The sequence below is a fragment of the Meles meles genome, chromosome 15 (genome assembly GCF_922984935.1).
Source record: "Meles meles chromosome 15, mMelMel3.1 paternal haplotype, whole genome shotgun sequence".
NCBI classification, from domain to species: Eukaryota; Metazoa; Chordata; class Mammalia; order Carnivora; family Mustelidae; genus Meles; species Meles meles.
Window position 1 is genome coordinate 60,908,120 of NC_060080.1, and position 20,546 is coordinate 60,928,665.

A 20,546-nucleotide genomic window follows, 5' to 3' on the forward strand; every position below is an offset into this window, starting at 1 on the left:
TATTTCGGCACAAGCAACCCTGACTTGTTTCTGAAAGGGAGAAAATAGTCTGACCTTGCAAGAATGAGTGGTTCTGTCCTTGGCTGAATTATGTACTGCTAACCCACGACTATCACTATTCTTTTTCCTTTAGAGATTTCAAAGCAGCCTGACATATTCTGCTTCCCATTACAGGTCAGTAGATATAATGAAAGGTAATAGTACCATCGATCTCCATTTTACCACTAGAAAAAACAAGAAACCTGGAGACTAGCCCCAGTTATGTGAAGGCTAGAATTCCTAGCTCTTTGATTCAATCCACTGCTTGCTAATACCCACATGTGACTCTGAATTCAGACATTTTCAAGACCAACTACTGTATATTTAACAGAGTAGAATGGGAAATAATTAAAGATATATGATTTTGGGGGCACCTGAGTGACTCAGTGGGTTAAAGCCTCTGCCTTCCGCTCAAGTCATGATCTCAGGGTCCTGGGATTGAGCCCCGCATCCGGCTCTCTGCTCAGCACGGTGCCTGCTTCCTCCTCTCTCTCTCTCTCTGTGCCTTTCTGCCTACTTGTGTTCTCTGTCTGTCAAATAAATAAATACAATCTTAAAAAAAAAGATATATGATTTTGTACTGATTTACATAAGCACCAGGAGTTAAGCATTTACAAAGACTATTTTTAAAGCATACAACAAAAGGAAATAAAATGAAACTGAGTTATATAAACACTAAAATTTCAATACAATGAGATCATTGGCTGATTTCTACCTTTTTCAAAACACTGTGTTCCAGTTCACTTTATAACTTTTTTTTACATTTGGCAGGATTTAATGTTTAGTTTTTAAGATTTTCTGTATTTTGAAAAACTTTTGGTGAAAAAAATATTTGGATAAAAAGACTATTTTTAGGTGCTCTGGTTTGATTTGCAAGAAGTCATACTGGCTTTTGGCTAAGTAGAACTAGTTCCCAAGTGACAATGGACAAAGAACCCGAGGAACAACTGGTAAACAAGTGAAAATGCAAATCATAGTGAAGGATAAAGAAATTTCACATCAGGGGCGCTTGGTTGGCTCAGTGGGTTAAGCCTCTGCCTTCCGCTCAGGTCATGATCTCAGGGTCCTGGGAGCGAGCCCCACGTCGGGCTCTCTGCTTCGCAGGGAGCCTGCTTCCCTCTCTCTCTGCCTACTTGTGATTTCTCTGTCAAATAAATAAATAAAATCTTAAAAAAAAAAAAAAGATGGGGCGCCTGGGTGGCTCAGTGGGTTAAAGCCTCTGCCTTCGGCTCGGGTCATGATCTCAGGGTCCTGGGATCGAGCCCCACATCGGGCTCTCTGCTCAGTGGGGAACCTGCTTCCCTCTCACTCTCTCTGCCTGCCTCTCTGCCTACTTGTGATCTCTGTCTGTCAAATAAATAAATAAAATCTTAAAAAAAAAAAAAAAGAAATTTCACTTAAATCTTACAGAAAACAAATTGACAGAACTCTTAACACACGAGAAAGAAAGTGTTGCTAATATTAATTTGAAGTTCTAACTGGGGCTCCCTCATCATTCCTAATGAGATACACTCCAGAGCAAACTCATCGGCAAACAACTTGGACAAACTAAAATATGTTTACATGAAAGAAATAAAAAAGATTAAAAACAAAACAAAACTCAACCTGAGCTGTTGAGGTAATACCATTAGGCGGGCAGAAACAAAGTATGTAATGGCACTTGTTTTTTAAGGGGTTCTTGATAATCTACAGATTAAGATGGGGGAAACACCTTAATATACCTACCCATTAAAAAGACCAGAGTGCAGCAATGAATGACAAACTCCTGGGCAAGGGAGGAAGACAGAAGTGAAACTAATCAAACCCATTCTGGGACTGCAGATTTTCTCCAGCCAGAGGGATCATCAACCTGCTCTGCCAACAGCACCACCTATCTATGTCCCAGCTGTCTCAATGTGGTTTCTTTTAAGTCATTCATGACAGCACAATTATACAGAAATAGGCATAGTTAAAAAGTAAGCATCTCCCTTTACTCCTCTCTTGAGAAAGCAAAATAAAACTATGTAAAGAGGGTAAAGGATGAAATGACTAAGGGTAGCAGAGCTTTCAGATTCAGAAAATGCTGATTTGGGGAGAAAAAGTTTTGGAAACTTTTTTTATTTTTTATTTTTGTCAAGTCTGTGGGGAAAGGTGATTAATTTTGTTGGGTTTCCAACAAACTCCAAATACAGTTACATTCTAAGGCTTTGGGGGTTGGGACTTTAATATGAATTGGCAGGGGACAGAATTCAGCCCATAATAATCACAACAGCTTGGAGGGTCGCATTTATCAAGCATTATGTGCTTGTGGTTGACGATGATGATGATGATCTCACACATAATTCTAGGCTTGCTGTTCTTATTATACAGAAAGAAATTTATAATATCCCAGAAACACATACACACACATGCACACACACTATCTGCTGATTACTCAGGTCTGCCAGCCTAGTTTGGCAGAAGCCTCATCTGGCTTCATTCTCACTGAACTCAATTTTGAGATGTGATTTAATCTGTGGGGGCTGACAGGATAAAAGCTGCCAGGAAGGGGATTGGAAAATGGTACAAAAGAAAGCTTTGCTAATCCTCATTCCCAGATCCTATGAAGTACTTTGCCTGCCATGCTGTGTCCCAAAGTCCAGGCCCGAAGACTGACTCAGAATCTGGCACACCATTCCGTGAGAGAATATGGGGATGAGAGAAGAAGAAAGGATTTGTAGTCAGTGCATGAAGTTAGTCACTAGCCTTTTTAGCTCAAATAATTTACTGCAAACTTCTGAAGTGGCAGGAAGAGAGGAGATTGGATCTTTATTACCTAGGGTTGCATTCTGACATCACTTAGGTTGCTGGGGCCTTTGTTCATATACAACAATCATCCCTCACACTAACACGGTGCTTTACAGTTTAGAAAGCCCTTTTGTATGAATGACCTCATCTGATCCTTAGAACAGTTTTATTAACTAGGAAGAAACCAAGCCAGAGTTAAGGTACTTGGAAGAACTATGGAAGTGACAGATAGATCTTATCTATCTGATCCAGATCTTTTCAGCTATATCCAGCAAGAGACTTCATCAGATGATACAATGGATTTTATGGGATTTGATATAATTCTGGTCCAATTTGTGGAGGAAAAGAAAGAAAGGCCTCATTTTCTTAAAATTGCCCAGAGTTCTAAAGACTAGAGATTAGAGTTCAGTCCTCTGCAAGAGACAGAACAGGCAGTCAGGTCCTAACTGGCATAGAAATAGATTTTCTTACTTGGTCACCATTTATTCAGTAGACTCTGGAAACAGTAGAAGAAATAGAAAAGTTTGAGGATATTGAGAGGATCACCTCTGGACTCTGGGGAAAAATGAAATGCCTAAAAAGTGAAATGCCACAACTGAAAAGAAATTAGCCTGGAAGACAGGAGTAGGAGAAATTTCAAGAAAAGTGCAACAAATCTGAAAACATTAGCAAATTCAGGGGGTTACAGAAATTACACTAATGATAATAGCAATAATAACCGTCAATGGCTAACATTTATTGAACATATACAAAATGTCATGCACTGCATACTAAGTGCTTAACATGCATCATTTCATGTTGATAAGGATAATTTTATCCCATTTTACAGATGAGGAAAGTAAGGAAAGATGAAAAACTTGTTTATTGCAGCCACTCAAGTAGTAAGTCGCAGAGCCGGTTTTAAACCCAGGTCTGGCTGGCTTCAGAGTCTGAGCACTTAACCATTTTGCAATCCTGACTCACATTTGTATATAAGATAAACACCATCATTAATAGTCACTAAGTACCTGCATGTTAAAGTTATTCTATGATTCAGTTAACTTTAACAAAGACTCAAAGGAAACCTGAGTGTTGACTGTATGATAACCCAAAATCAATCTAAAGTGGCCTGTAAAAACATCTGGATAGACAATGAGTACATCCTAGCCGCCGTGGAAGATTTCTAGTGTTTTTTAAGTGTAATGGGATGGCAGAATAGTTGAATTAATATATGCGTGAGATCTGGGCAGAGAATCATATTATAAAGAGACTAAGTTTTTATTCTGAGGCAAGATGACCTTTTATTCCTCCTCTTTCTGTGAGGAGAAGGTTGTGGGAGGGGAGGGCAGTCAGTTTTACATACAGCTACATCTCCCCATCAACAGGAAAGGTAGAAGCAATGTTTACCTTAGTCAATTGACTAATATGTGGAATTTTTTTTTTTTTTTTTTAAGTAGGTTCCATGCCCAGCATGGAGCCCAATGCAGGTCTTGAACTCAGGATCCTGAGATCAAGACCTGAGCTAAGATCAAGTAGGTTGCTTTACTGACTGAGCCACCCAGATGCCCCTGTGTGGAACTTCTTAAGACTGCTCCCAAATCATAGTTAGTAGGAACAAAATACCTGTTTAAACTTGATGTTCTTTCCATCTATAATCAGAAGGAACTCTCCTTTCTGCCTTGCTAACCCAAGAACACCATATTATTCATCTTTAAAAAAAAGTCACATCAACATATATCGGCACTTATGGAATGCAAAAAGATTAATATGATCATTTCATGTTGTACACCTGAAAGATGTCAATTATATCTTACATTTTAAAAAAAGAGTGAAAAAATATTGAAAAAATATTGAGAAGTATATCCAATTATGGATTCAAATTTTTAACATCCTTCGTATTTGGCCTATAGCTATTCTCTGGCCAAGCCAAGAGTAACTAGGACTGGGTGGTGTGAAGGGAAAGAGAGCCCTTGATAAAATGCCCCAAATAGCATAGTTTACTCATGCATAATCAAAGCTTGATGATTACCACCTAAAACAGAAAGATGGTATAGGCAGCATATACACTGTTATAAATAAAAATAAACAAACATAAATGATTTGTAAAAGCAAATAATGCTTACTCTACTTTGCAGTCTATCCTTTCATTAGAGAGAATACATTTGCCACTCTATCCAAGATGATATCTAAACAAACCAGAAATATGAACTATCAGAAAGAGGTCAAAAGAAACTGCACAAAAATATTAGTTAAAAGCAAATAACTACCTGTATCCCTGAAACAAATAATACATTATATGTTAATTTAAAAAAAAAGAGCAATAACTATTTTGAAGAAAAGTAAGGTATGTCCCCAATGGAAGTATAAGAAAAACATTTTGACAGTATGACATACATTTCCTCAATGAAATAACAGTCCACGTTTATTTCCTCAACTTGGTTTGCCAAGTTTTTGGCCACCAGAGGAAACATGAATAGAGAAGAATATGGTACCTAATTGCTGGCTGTGATGCCTTCGTTTGGATTCCTGGTTTCTGAAGCATTTTAGCTTCATTTGTACAATGTAAGGTGATGTAGAAATGCTGGGGTTTTGGGCAACAGTCAATAAAGAATTCCTAGGATGTCTTCAGTGCAAAGAGGTAGTTTTATTAAAGCATGGGGACAGGACCTACAGGCAGAAAGAGCTGTACTAGGCTTGTGATGGATGACTGATTATATGCTTTCAAGTTGGGAGGAGGCTAGGGACAGCATAAGTCCCCAAGGAATTTTGAAGGCAAGGTTTCCAGGACCTTGAAGGGGCTAGGTGTTTTTAGGAAAAGATCATTAATTACTGTATAGAGATCCTCAGTCATGAGACCTTTCAGATGTCTATCAGTGGACTATATGCTTGAAGACTGGTTGCTAACATGTATCTTGGGAGGTAGAGATAAAGTTTCCAAAGGAATTTTTATATGTTAAAGAAGACTTACAGGATCCTAGAGGTTGGGATAATGTTAAGCTAAGATTGTCTTTTGTCTCGAGCATAGGGTCAACATGGAGGCAGCTGAGCTCCCAGAGGATAGTCACTCTACCTATTTTAAGGACTTGTCAGTGGGCTGTAGGCAGTAAGGAAACTTAATTTTTCCTTTTGTCTTTATTTCCTGTATCACAAGGCATTTCAAGTGTACACAAATTTGGCAAAAATATGACTCTCTTATACTCCTGTCCCAAATTCACCATTTGTTCAGCTTGCCACATTCACTTTGTTATTCTGTCTCTCTCACAACTACTTGAGAGTAAGTAGAGGATGCCAGCTCTTTTATTGCTAAAACTTTAGTGCATACTTCCTAAAGACGACGGCATTTTCAGGGCACCTAGGTAGCTCAATCAGTTGAGTGTCTGACTTGGTTTTGGCTCAGGTCATGATCTCAGAGTCATGAGATCAAGCCCCACATGGGGGCTCTGTGCTCAGTGTGCAGTCTGCTTGAGATTCTCTCCCTCCCTCCCTCCCTTTCTGTCCCTCCCCCAGCTCATGCTGGCTCTCTCCAAAATAAATAAGTAAATAAAATAAATTCTTTAAAAAAAAAAAATCACAAGGGCATTTTCTTAAATAACCATGGTTATAGGATAATGATAAATGCTACTATCTTTTAGCAAACGCCCCAATGGTGCCCTTTATAAAGTTTTTTTTTTCCCCTGTTCCCAAATCAAATTCACAATCACACACTGACTATATTTAGATATCATACATCTTTAGTCTCTTTTAAGCTGGAATAACTTCTCAGTCAGCCTTTCTTGTGTTTCTTGATGCTGGCATCTTTGAAAAGTATAAGCTATTTTACAAAAGGTCAATTTGGGTTTGTCTGATGTTTCCTCATGGTGAGATTCTATGTATGAGGGAATGTCAATCTATTTACTAAGAACCTACCCCCAATGATTAGTGGACATGGTCTTTGAAGTCATACAAACTTAAATGCAAATGTAAATCAATAACCACTTCCTAGCTGTGTGGCTGGCTAGCTTAAAACTTTCTATTCTGTAAAATAGTGATTTTAACAGATTTAACCGGTAAGACTGTTGTGAAGATTTAATGAGATAATGCATCTAAAGCAATTTAACACAGTTTTGGGGTGGCTGTAAAACTATCTTACACCTCTCTTGATTTTACCACATTATCTTACACCCAGCAACAATGAAATAAAATTGATGAAGCAGCATCTCAATTTACTTTCCCAAAGAGAAAAAGTACTATACTCTGACACACACACTGTCTGTAGTAATCTAGTCTGGCTAAGGTACTTCAGTGCCAGCCTGAAACTGGCAGCAGCATCTAAGCTGTCTGGATGCTCCTAGAGGCTGCCTCCAGGTATTTTGCTGCCGCCTGTCCTAGCCCAGGGAGTACACAAGCACTGGCTCGGGGAAGAATACCAGAAGTACTACACAGAGCACGTTCCTTCCTGCTGAGGCCAGGACGCGGGCCAGTGGAGTGGAGTGGAAGAGTATGACAAAGGCACTGAACACGAAGACTCCAGGACAGGGCTGCCAAGAACATGAACCAGCTTACGGGACTGCTAAGGAGTACTCTGACTAAAAACTGAGTCAGGAGCTCAGGTGCAAACTCTGTCCTTCCTGTCAATCCAAAGAAAGAAGAGGGAATATCCAAATCAAGCAATTTTCTTAAAGTCAAATTGAGAGTTTATTTTAATATTCAGCAACAATACTGAAAAAAATGAGGAAGTCCACAACTCATTTCCATAAATCTCTTGCCCCTCCAAGGGGGCAAGGGAGCTGGTGTGCACAGCATTTTCAATCCATTGTCTTAGTAGGATAATCTCATCCTCCATACCTTCTCTTAGAAAACACCAATAAAATTATTCTACTTATGCTAATTCAGTACTGTATGACACAGGTTAAAACAAAACAAAACCAAAAAGGATTATAACAACTGTACCAATTCTAAGTACAGAAGTACAAACTCACTCTGGAGATTTGGAATCTAATTTAATTTGGGTTTTTCTATGTTATTAACTCCAATGTTCCAGCATTTTTCTGTTTTTCCCCTTTCTGTCAATTAGAACTTCAAATGAAAGTCAAATGATCCCTGAGGGTAAAGAAAATAAAATGAAACAAACAAGAAAATTCCTGTGTCCCACATTTCAAATTGTGAAAAGGGGCCTCCAGCAAGGCAAATAGAAAATTATACTCTCATCACTGTGCTGAATGAGAGGTTACATCTATACTCTGACAAAGGGAAAAGAAAATTCTAATGCAAAGCCTTTATTTTCTCTTCATTAATGAAAAGTAAAAATTCTATAATGTGAGCATTAAGAAAGAACTTCCAATAATTCTGTCATTTATAGGACAGAGACCCCAAGTATGAGTCAGGCTTCAAGAAATACTTAGATTAAAAATAAAGCTGCTTAAAAATGGGAATTCTCAACTAGAGCTTAAATGTAAACGTATGACATTGAAGATGCTATATACCCTGTAAGTCATTAGGAGCCTCTTTTCCTTAGGACATAATGACTCTATTGGAAATTTCAAAGAAATCGCATATACTTTTGCAATCACCTTTAATTTGAGGAGAAAAACACTTCTCATCCACTGCATCACTCATGAGATGTCAGTATTATGTTTCAAAGCTCACTATATTTAAAACATTTTGAAGGTTAGGTTTAGAAAGGAATATGTAAATGCATGTAAATTCTGCCATTTTATACTGTTTCCCTCTCCCTATATAGGAAAATCAGGAAGTGAGCTCTCTCTATTATTACCCATGGAACCCAAAGACGTATTATAGGGCAAAAATTATTGGTATGAGAGTTAGACAATTTGGATTTATATCTAGCTCAGTTATTAGCTGTGTGATTTTAGGAAAGTCATTCAAGTTTTTTGAAGTCGTGGTTTCCAAATCTAGACAATGAAAAAATAATACCTATCTCACAGGACTGCTGTAAAGACTAAATAAGATGGCACACACGCAAGCATCCACCGCCGTGTCCAGCGTGAAACAGACTCTCAATAAATATTAGTTTCTCTTTCCATCCTGTTACACACATCCTGTCCTCTGACAATAATAAGGAGTTCTGCTAAATACTTGAACTACCAGCTCTGTTTTCTTCAAAACAGGCCCTTGGCTCTTAATAGTGACAAACAGTCATGTGAAAGACCCCTGGGGCCTGACAATGTCCTAGAGAAACAAAAAATTTCTTGTATTGGGGAACAGCACCAACTGCTTCAGGCTATGACAAGCCCCAAACAGTAAATCAGCTCCTGCATGTTTTTACAGTGTTACTTAACATCCTGAGAGCTTTGTGCTCTTTCAAAAGTCTTTCTCTCCTTTGCCCTGTTTTCCCTTCCTAACAGAGGTCTTTATTCAACAAGACCACCCAATGGATTCGAATACTAGGAATCAGAAAAGGCCAGGTTCAACCATGTAGAAACTGGCAAAATTTGGGGACTAAACAGTAAGCCCTTCTTAACCTTTTAGAATCTGGACTTCTGTGTGCTTTCGGTTCTTGGATATAGCAGACTTGCAGATGCACTGGTTCGAACACGTCTGTGTATTTCTCTCAACTACATCAACACAGAACTCTTACCACGTACAAAACTTCTTATGGAAGTCTAGAATCTTAAACTCTTGACTACAATCTAAATAGCAACGCTTTCCAACTTCTCCCACTTCATGGTATAGACTGACCGCAACACACGACACCTCTATGCGAAAGGGACTTGAAAGTACTGATGGTTACAAATGGCTAAAGGATAAGCAGCACTGACAGAAAAAGGTATACAAAGATTAAACCGATTTGCCACGTTACTCAGAGACTTTTACCACATAAAGGTAATTGTTTCAACTCCAGGCAATGTTCACACTCCTTCACAGGGCTGACCACCCCTACTGAACCTAAGGGAGAAAGGGAATCTCAGAAAGCAACAAACATTTGATTTGGAACAGCAGGTCCTCCATGGAGGATCATTAAACACTAAATCAGCAAATTAGGTATCAAATACTTACCTGAGTGTATTATACTGGCCAGGTATAGAATTCGAAATGCTGAGGGTCCAGTGGCAAACAAACCAAAAGTTATTTCCCTTAAGAAGCTCACATTTTAAACACAAAAAAGACAATAAATTAAAACAATTTAAAAGGTAATTTCAGTAGGTCTTATAGATCAGTTATTTTTTATCTGCAGTGAAGATGTAGAACAAAACTTCTGGCATAATGAATAAACTTTAGTCACCTTGCAGGTAGTTTATTCAAAAGAGTTAAAGAATACTGAATAAATTACAGATAGAGGTTGACCCAGTTTCAAAATTCAATTCCTACATTACTGTCTCCTTCCTATGGGCTTAGCGTCATTGCCTCTGTCATTTGGTAGCACATACAAAAGCAGGATGAGATCACTCAGAGGAAGATAATGAAGACAGGGACAGATAAAATTACAAACACAAGGCAAGAAATCTGAAGATGTGGGATCTACTTTCAATTCTATCATATAATATTCACATGAGGGGCACCTGGGTGGCTCAGTGGGTTAAGCCGCTGCCTTCGGCTCAGGTCATGATCTCGGGGTCCTGGGATCGAGTCCCGCATCGGGCTCTCTGCTCAGCAGGGAGCCTGCTTCCCTCTCTCTCTCTCTCTCTGCCTGCCTCTCTATCTACTTGTGATCTCTCTCTGCAAATAAATAAATAAAATCTTAAAAAAATAATATTCACATGAACTTGTGTAATTTACTGAAACTCCTAGAGTCTTTCTTCATCTATTCTATCTCACTTCGTAGGGTTTTTTAGAATTTAAATGAGACACTATAAAAGAAGAACTTGAAAATATTTAAAACATTGGACAATTACTAACTATTACTGCCAAATCAAAATATTTATAGGAAGACTCAGATCAGAAATGAGACAGGAATAACTACATTTGGGAACAATACGAATTCCTGCTTCTATATTAGCTGTTTTGAAATCTTCGCTCCCATTCTGTTATTCCAAAGGGCTCACCCTGTGGAGGAAATGGGTCCTAAAAAAGATGTCAGAGCTCAAATAGCCCTTCTTGGCGATTTCTCCCTCCTTTGAGACAAGATGAAAATAATTACTTTCTTAAAGGTATTTCATTTCCTGGCATCCTAACCCATGATTAAATATCCTTTATGAGTTATTCTCGCTGATTATTAACAATTACAAGATAGAAAGTAAATATGAAGTTACCTCTCTTAGATGTTAAAACACAGGCCATCAAGGACTTTGATAATCTCCTTTTTCCTTGGAAAACTAGTCTTTCATTTTCCGTGGGTATCTCTATAGCCACCAGCTTAAATTCAGTTGCCCAAATGCAGAAGTTCAAAAAGAGAACCAGTGGAGGCTGGGGCAATATGGGGACAGACTGAGGAATGATGGGGCTGAAGTGGCAAATATAAGTAGCATTCAAAAGGATAATCAGCCTGGGTGGCTCAGCTGGTTAAGGGTCTGCCTTCGGCTTAGGTCATGATCCCAGGGTCCTGGGATCAAGTTCCACATTGGGGTCCTTGCTCATCAGGGATCCTGCTTCTCCCTCTGCCCGCTGCTCCCCTGCTTATGGTCTCCCTCTCTCTGCCTAATAAATAAATAAAATCTTTTAAAAAGGGGGGAGGATAATCATTTCTCAGCTCTAGTCTGTTATTTGTAGATAAGTGGGCCTAGTGTTGATGGAGCTATTATTTCAAAAGATTCCAAAAACTACATTTTTGTGTGATACCCCTGAAATTTTATTTGCAAAACGCCCAGTCACCTACAGCTTACTATAAATTCATAGTGCAGATTTCTTCTGCCAGTGAAGAGGTAGACCATTTATTTAAAATGGAGTTATTTGTGCTGATAAATAACTTACCAATATTCTGATTTGAGGAAATAAATATTAAGCAAGCCCTTGCAAACTAGAGATAGGAAAGAGGATATTTCAGGCTGGGCAATCATTATGTGCAAAAACAATGAGGTAGAAATATGCCTGGCTTGCTGGGAGAAGGAAGGAGAATGTACAGGCTAGTTTGGCTGAAGAATTCCTTTAGAGAAGGAATAATACACAGATGGGAAAAAACTGTAAAAGACACTGAATTCTAGAGTGAAGGGCTAAGATTTTTATGGATAATCTTTAAAAGAGAAAATCTATAGATAATGAGGAGCCATTATGAGGAGGAGGATCACTTGCCAAAAGTTGTATGTTGCTGTTCTTCCCCTCTTTTTCAAAACAGAGGATAAGGCTGGATGCTGACTCATGAAACATGGGAGTTCTGGAAAATTCCCAATTGAATGCCAGTTTAACCAACCACACTATATAAGTCAACTGCCTTGGCATTGTGGTGGTCAAAACTTGCAAAAAAAAAAAATTAAATGGTCTCTAAAGGGCTATTTCTTTCTAATCAATAAAAACATTTAGAATTTAAAACTCAAAGAGAAGGTTACTGGACAGTTTGGCACACTGTCAGTTAATCAGCAGACAGAGCTTTTATCAGACTGCTTATCAGTGGGCAAAAAGCTGGATTGACAAGGCTGGTCTCAGAAAAGTCTTCCACTGGGAACAAGCCCAGAATGCACTACTATCTATATTCAAAATGTAGACACATGCCTCTAGCAGCTCTTATTTCATCCTCAGAACCATTTCTGTTTTCTTCTGCAACAAATGATTCTGGGGCTTTTAGTCCAGGGGATACTCTCAGTAAAATTCCTGGAGACAAATGGCCAGAAGAACTGAGCTACTGACTCTCACTAAAAGCTGGGATACTAAAACACCAAATGTACTGGGGCACCTAGGTGGCTTAGTCAGTTAAGCCTCTCTGACTCTGGATATCAGCTCAGGTCCTGATCTCAGAGTCATGAGATCGATCGAGTCCACCATCTGGCTCTATGCTCAGCAGGGAGTCTGCCTCAGATTCTCTCCCTCTGCTCCCCACTCTTTAAAATAAATGAATAAATAAATCTTTAAAATACCAAATGTATTAAATGTACTTTGTTCTTTCAGACAAAAAATATCCTATAAGGCACAGTTGAGAAAGGTCATATCCACAATGATAAGGAACTTAAACTTTATTATGAAGGTAGTATGGGAAACATAATGATTTCTGGCCAGGTAAATATCATGATCAGAGCAGATTTTAAGGAATGCTAACCTGGTGGCAATGTTCAGGATGGCTGAGGGGGGAAAGAGACAAAAAGTGGGGAGACCAATTTAAGCAAATGCACGGAGTTGGGAATGAGCATGGTAAGTCTATAGGAGGGTGAAGAGGACACTGGGCTTCACAGGGCCTAGGAAACTATCAAGAAGTGCTGTTACTCTATCAGGTATGTGCCTTTTTCTTACATACATACAAACTTTCATACACATGCATGTGGGTATTCCACACACAGTGTCTGCCTCTGTCCATCAGTACTCTTCTCTTCTCCTTCCCAGAAAACTTCTACGTACACAGACAGCCAGTAAATACTACCCTAATGTAAGCTCTATGTGACCTCTCAGTTACAGAGCTTAGCACCATTAAACAACTTCCTTACATCAATAAACTGAAAATCCTAAGGAGAATCTGTTTCACCCCAAAACTACTATCTTTGCCTGAGCAGAGCCCGTCACACCAAATCATGTCACAAATACCTGTTTAGCCTGTGAATGGTAAGCAACCCTTGTCCAGCATTCCCTCTGATCTAATGAGCTGGGCCAGTGGGTAAGACTGAGAAGCTGGCAATGATTTACTAGTCATACAGCAAGGACTGCTGGGAAAGTAGCTTATCTTAGGTCAATTCCCAGGGTAGGCCCAGCAACAACAGACATATTTTGCTATAGCAAAAAGTAAGCTATGCTAGGTAGAGCACAGAGAACGTTTACAGCCAAATAACTGAGATGGATGTTTTAAAATTAGCAAACACGTTACCTCTCAATAGAACTGGAAAAAAAATACAAACTACTTAAAAAAAAAAAAGATTATAAACATGTAAAATTAAGTGGTACCCACTGGAAACAAACTGTTAATCTAGCTATGATATGTGTGTATGTATGTATGTATGTATGTATGTATGTATGTATATGTGTGCACCTACATTCAAGCATACCATATATAAAGACTTATGTTACAGAAATGAAAAATGACTATTTAACATCTAAAGATTTTCAGCAGTCTTTTTTTTTTTTTTTAAAGATTTATTTACTTATTTGGGGGTGAGGGCTGCGGGAGTAGAAAGAAACCCCAAGCAGATTCCATGCTGAGCGCAGAGGCAGAGGCCAGACTCGATTCTGTAACCTGGAGATTATGACCTGAGCGCAATCAGGAGTCAGACGCCTAGATGACAGTGCCATGTGGACACCTCTTATCAGTCTTTTAAAAATTATCCTCTGGGGCGCCTGGGTGGCTCAGTGAGTTAAGCCTCTGCCTTCAGCTGAGGTCATGGTCTCAGGGTCCTGGATCAAGTCCCCTACTGAGCCCTGCTTAGGGCTCTCTGCTCAGCAGGGAGTCTGCTCCCTGCCCCCACGCCCTCCTGCCTGCCCCTCTGCCTGCTTGTGGTATCTCTCTCTCTTTGTCAAATAAATAAACAACATCTTTTAAAAACTTATCCTCTAATGCTGAAAAAAAAAATAAAAAAAATTTGATGCTCATGGGGCACGTGGGTAGCTCAGTCAGTTAAGCATTTGCCTTCAGCTTAGGTCATGATCTCAGGGATTAAGCCCCACATCTGGCTCTCTACTCAGTGGAGAATCTTCCTCTCTCTTCCTCTCCCTCTGTATTCTCTCACTCTCTCAAATAAATAAAAAAACAACCTTTAATTAAAAAAATTTAAAAATTTGATGTTCATACAATGTTTTCTAGGAGCTTACATATTACTTAACATGAATCACACATTTCAAAAAATTATATTTAACTTTAATAAATTCTATTTAGATTTAATAATTATACATCACCATGTAATCTAGAACCTAAAATACAAACCCTAACAAAATTTAGCACAAGCAAGGGAAGTGATACACAAGTAAGGATTTAAATATAAATTTATTTAAAATATTTAAATATAAATTTAAACTCAAAGCAAACCATTAGCCCAGATTCTGACAATTGTATAGAAACAGCATTAGCACTATTACCATTTTGTACAACTCTTAATTTACTACTGTATTGTATATATTTATTTTCTTTATACATTTCCTAAACCAAGACTGTGTTTGTTTATAGTTGTATCTCTAGCATCTAGAATTGTGCCTGGAACATAGTAAGCAATTCTTTTTTTTTTTTAAGAGTTTATTTATTTGACAGAGAGAGCAAGAGAGCACAAGCAGGGAGAACAGCTGAGAGAGAGGGAGAAGCAGACTCCCTGCTGAGCTGGGAGCTCGATGGAGGGCTCGATCCCAGGACCCTGGGATCAGGACCTGAGCTGAAGGCAGATGCCTAACCATCTGAGCCACCCAGGCACCCCCACAGTAGGCAATTCTAAATGATAAATGAATGGCCAGTGGGAAGGATGGAAAAAACTAAGTGATGTTTTGAATTCTGTCAGTCTTTATTTATGTCCTACAACAATTTCACAGAAGATAGGTAGAATACATATAACTGCAAAATTTTAATTGTTTAGAATGTTTATAGATAACAGAAGAGTCCATTTCTATCTACACTTACTGATTTCAGGAAACATGTACAAAGACAGCAACCTTTTCCTAATCTTATACCAGCTGTGAAACAAACTTACTCTAATAATTTTGTAGTATAAAGATGTATGTAGTATAAAGATGAATCAATTTTTAAAAATGCTCAATTGCGGGGCGCCTGGGTGGCTCAGTGGGTTAAGTATATGATCTCTCTCTGTCAAATAAATAAATAAATAAAATCTTTAAAATAAAAAATGCTCAATTGATCTGCTCAATGGATTATAGAATTCAATTAAAAGTTGAAAGTAAAGACTACTACATACAAAGTGGTTTTTTTTTTTAAACATTTTATTTATTTATTTGACACACACACAGAGAACACAAGTAGGCAGAGAGGCAGGCAGAGAGAGAGAGAGATGGAAGCAGGCTCCCTGCTGAGCAGAGAGCCTGATGCGGGGCTCGATCCCAGAACTCTGGGATCATGACCTGAGACAAAAGCAGAGGCTTTAACCCACTGAGCCACCCAGGTGCCCCTACATACAAAGTTTTTAAGGTGTGACTCTGTTCTATATACAGTTTCCACCCATAGTAAGGTCACAGTAGAATAGAAGAGATGTATGTATACAATGAACTACAATTCAGAATAAATTCCATTGATATAATAGAAAAGGTTTAGGCCCGGTATTATAAATGTATATAAAAAAGAGACATTAAGCCTCACTGGAAGAATTAAAGAGATTCATGAAGGAAATGACATCTCAGCTAGGATTTTTTTTTTCTACCATAATGCATAATGTTTATTGAAACCCAGTTCCAATAAATATGACTTGCCCTTTCTTAGCCAAAGCATAAGAAACAAAGATGACAGGAATTACAAACAGAAATGAAAAATGGGGAATAAGCCCCTGGCAAGCAATGAACCTTTTCTTTTTCTAATTCAATCTGAGACCACTGGATTCTGGAAGGTACTTTTAGATGTGTACACTTGTTTCAAAATACCATTAGTTCTCCTTCTGACCTGAAGGATTTACAGAGTGAGACAGTATGGGTCATACTGGACCACTGAAAGTCTCTATTATTTTTTTTCTTATTTATATACATGAGATTCACTGAGATTCCACTAAAATGGCAATACCATGAATTAAGTGTCACAACCTTCCTTGGTTTTGAAATACAACGTCTCTATTCTCTTTCCAAAAAAATGAGCTATAGTTAAAAAAAAAAAGTCAGCACTCATACTAAATATTTGCAAAACTGTCTGCTAAAAAAATAGAAAGGTGTAGGATAAGAGTAACAGTGAAAGTAACTGTAATTTGCCTTTAAAAGTTTACACACACATTTTAGCCTTTGTTCCACACATATGCCTTCAAGAGAAGAGGGACTACATACATATTATTTATTATTGTTATTCCTTATTTATGAGTTAGTATTATTTTGATATGCTTTATGCACTGTATGATTTATCTTCTAAGAGTGAAATTAAGAAGTGTTGCAGGACCCGAATGTTTATAGCAGCAATGTCCACAATAGCCAAACTATGGAAAGAACCTAGATGTCCATCAACAGATGAATGGATAAAGAAGATGTGGTATATATATACAACGGAATACTATGCAGCCATCAAAAGAAATGAAATCTTGCCATTTGCGATGATATGGATGGAACTAGAAAGTATTATGGTTAGTGAACTAAGTCAATCAGAGAAAGACAATTATCATATGGTCTTCCTGATATGAGGAAGTTGAGAGGCAACATGGGGGGGTTAGGGGGAAGAAAAAGAATAAATGAAACAAGATGGGATTGGGAGGGAGAAAAACCATGAGAAACTCTTAATCTCACAAAACAATCTGAGGGTTGCTGGGGGGAAGGGGGTAGGGAGAGGGTGATTGGGTTATGGTCACTGGGGAAGGTATGTGCTATGGTGAGTGCTGTGAAGTGTGTAAACCTGGCGATTCACAGACCTGCACCCCTGTGGCTAATAATACATTATATCTTAATTAAAAAAAAAAAAGAAGTGTTGCAGAGAAAGAAAAAATGAAATAAGATGGGATCCAGATGGGGACAAACCATAAGAGACTCAATCTTAGGAAACACACTAAGGGTTGCTGTCTTACACAATGTAATGCTTTACTGCCTTTGCTTTTTAAAAAAGAAACAAAAGGCTAGAATTGGGTCATATATCCAATGTGAAATATAGGGTATTTCAATTAAGATTCAAGTTGACTTTTTAAAGTGTTGTTCAAGTTAAATGTTACCCTATGTCAATTTCTTCCAGCACCTGAATGAGTTTGTAAAGTTAGAGGGCATTTCAACTAGGATTTTTATAGAAAGAAATAGAGGAAGGGGTATTTCTGAGTAGAGGAACAGTACAAGTACAAAAACAGTACAAAGAGTGTTTACATGAAGTTCAAAAGTCTAGTCTGATGGAAGGAGAATCAGGATGGGATACAGTCAAGATAAGATTTCATAATAAAGCATTAGGATTTCAGGTGATAGAAGCCATTCAAAAAGAGTTAAATGGTCAGATATTTATTTCAGGAAGCAGTATGAAACACTAGAAAAGCAAAAGATTAGAAGCCAGAAGAGGACCTGACCTAGGGCAGTGGCCATGGGAATGAATGATAGATGGGTATGCAAAGTAATACAAACATATAGGACCAGGTAACCAATTGGACAGGAGGTAAGGAAGAGAAAAGTAATGAAGATCACTGGTATTTTTAGGCTGGGTTAAAAGTATGATGGCAATGTTATTTACTCAAACAGGAAATAAGAGAAAGAAATACGTCTGAAGTAACAGTAATACATTCCTATGTAGAAACGTCTCTATTCAAAAGTTAATAATATTGGGGCACTTGGGTGGCTCAGTTGGCTAAGCGTCTGCCTTCGGCTCAGGTCACGATCCTAGGTTCCTGGGATCAAGCGCCACATCAGGCTCCCTGCCTCCTCAGCAGGGAGTCTGCTTCTCCCTCTCTCTCTGCTCCTCCTCCCTGCTCATTCTCTCTCTCTCTCAAATAAATAAATAAAATCTTCTTTAAAAAGTTAATAATATTAATAACCTGCACCCCAAACTGGTTTTGGATGCTTGGTATATTCTGTAGTCCTAGGGAACATTTAAGAACAAAAAGTTATTAACACTGAAAATGTTTAGGTGATACATAATAAATGACAATGTGTCCACTGTTCTCTGTAAAGTCTTAAGTATTTTTGATAAGAGACTGCATCATTAACTATCTAGTAAGCATCCACTAGAAATGTTTAGTTGCGTATGAAATGCACTAACCAGAACAGACTGAAATTTTCATTTCATGTTTTTATCTTTTGACTAGAAAAATCTCAAACACATTACAATAATCCTTGTAATTTTGAAAAGAGCAACGGTGGACTTAGAGTCATCTAGAAAAGATGAAGAAACAGTTTTTAAAATTCATCCCTACTTTTGCTTTTAATTCTATGTGAAACACCTCTCTTAACTTTTTTTTTTTTTTTTTTTTTACAGATTGAGAGAGAGAGAGAGAGAGATTACAAGTAGACAGAGCAGCAGCCAGAGAGGGGAGGAAGCAGGCTCCCTGCCAAGCAGAGAGCCCGATACGGGGCTCGATCCCAGGACCCTGAGATCATGACCTGAGCTGAAGGCAGAGGCTTAACCCACTGAGCCACCCAGGCGCCCCCTTTTTTTTTTTTTTAAACTCTCTTAACTTTTTAAAGACCACAACCTAAATCTGTAAGTTAGGGTAAAAGCATTTCCCTGTCCACTTCAGAGAATTATGAGACAATGTTCTTGTAGCTCTCTGAACAGCACAAATGAAAGGCCTTAATTATCAATGATCAGTGGAATTATTCTGATGTCATTTTTCCTACCTCAGGTTTACCTAAAGTCTGTGATTGGAAGAGGCTACTAAATTAAAAAACAAACAAACAAAACAAAACTTTAGATAGAAGTCTTTACTTGTCTAATCTAGGTATAGACCAGTTAAAATTATTATGGAGCCTATGCACAGCATTTAAAAGACTACTACTTAGATAAGATATATATAGAAATAATGGCTGCCATTTAAAGAACAGAAAACCACTTAGAAAAGAAAACTGGGGCACCTAGGTGGCTCAGTAGGTTAAGCCTCTGCCTTCGTTTGAGGTCATGGTCTCAGGGTCCTGGATCAAGCCCCCCATTGTGCCCCCAACATCAGGATCTCTGCTCAGCGGGGAGCCTGCTTCCTCCTCTCCCTCTGCCTGCCTCTCTGCCTACTTGTGATCTCTCTCGCTGTCAAATAAATAAATAAAATCTTAAAAAAAAAAAAGAAAAAAGAAAACTGATGGTGGCATATTTTACCTAATTACAAAAAAGATCAAATGAACCTTTTCGAGAGGTCATAAAAGTGAACTTTTTTTTCTTATTTTTTTAAATTAACACATAATGTATTATTTGCCCCAGGGGTACAGGTCTGTGAATCAACAGGCTTACACATAAAAATGAACATTTTAATAACGAATTAGAAAGTCACTGCTGAAGTCATCTGTTTTCCTGACTTAGGACAATAGAAGTTGTGTTTAAAGCTGATCCCATAAAGGAAAACAAAAAAAGACCAATCCAGAAACCATTCCACGTTTTAAAATGTGCTTCACTCAGGAGAGAATAGAGGTATTTAAAGATTTTATTTATTTGACAGAGAGCACAAGTAGGCAGAGAGGCAGGCAGAGAGAGAGAGAGAGGAAGGGAAGCAGGCTCCCCATTGAGCAGAGAGCCCGATGTGGGGCTCAATCCCAGGACCCGGGGATCATGACCTAAGCCGAAGGCAGAGGCTTTAACCCAATGAGCTGCCCAGGCGTCCCAAGAATAGAGGTATTTAATTAAGTTTTTAAATGCCCAAATTTCAGTAGCCAATCAGACTGAATACTGAGTGTAACGTGTCCATTCATGAATAATCAATATATAGGAATGGCTTCATAAAAACTAAAAAGCTCTTTGTCTCCAGTACCCAGGGGTATTTTCTGTTATTCCTAGTGTTCTGACCAACCTTTCACAGATGCTAGATCCCTTAAGAGTTTGGGTGTCAATCCACAAAACTCTATAACCTAAAAAATTTTTTCCTTTCTCCCCTTGAACAAAACTTCTGCTAAGAACTTCACATACGAATTGAAAAAAAAAAAAGTTTAATCTGAAACAAATCAAATCTCTAGACTTAATT

The 20,546-nt window shown here is 38.2% G+C and overlaps 1 protein-coding gene across 4 annotated transcripts in view; it reads right to left on the reverse strand.

Annotated features, from left to right (window-relative positions):
* COMMD1 (copper metabolism domain containing 1) overlaps positions 1 to 20,546 on the reverse strand; it is a 218,550-nt gene that overhangs the window by 51,883 nt on the left and 146,121 nt on the right. Inside the window, exon 3 of one of the 4 annotated variants that reach the window (XM_045979845.1) lies at positions 4,908 to 4,970. The exons of the other annotated variants lie outside the window; for them this stretch is intronic. Coding sequence (XP_045835801.1) covers positions 4,932 to 4,970 — 39 coding nt within the window. The 3' untranslated portion in view covers positions 4,908 to 4,931. The remainder of the gene's footprint in view (positions 1 to 4,907; positions 4,971 to 20,546) is intronic. 4 annotated transcript variants of the gene reach the window in all.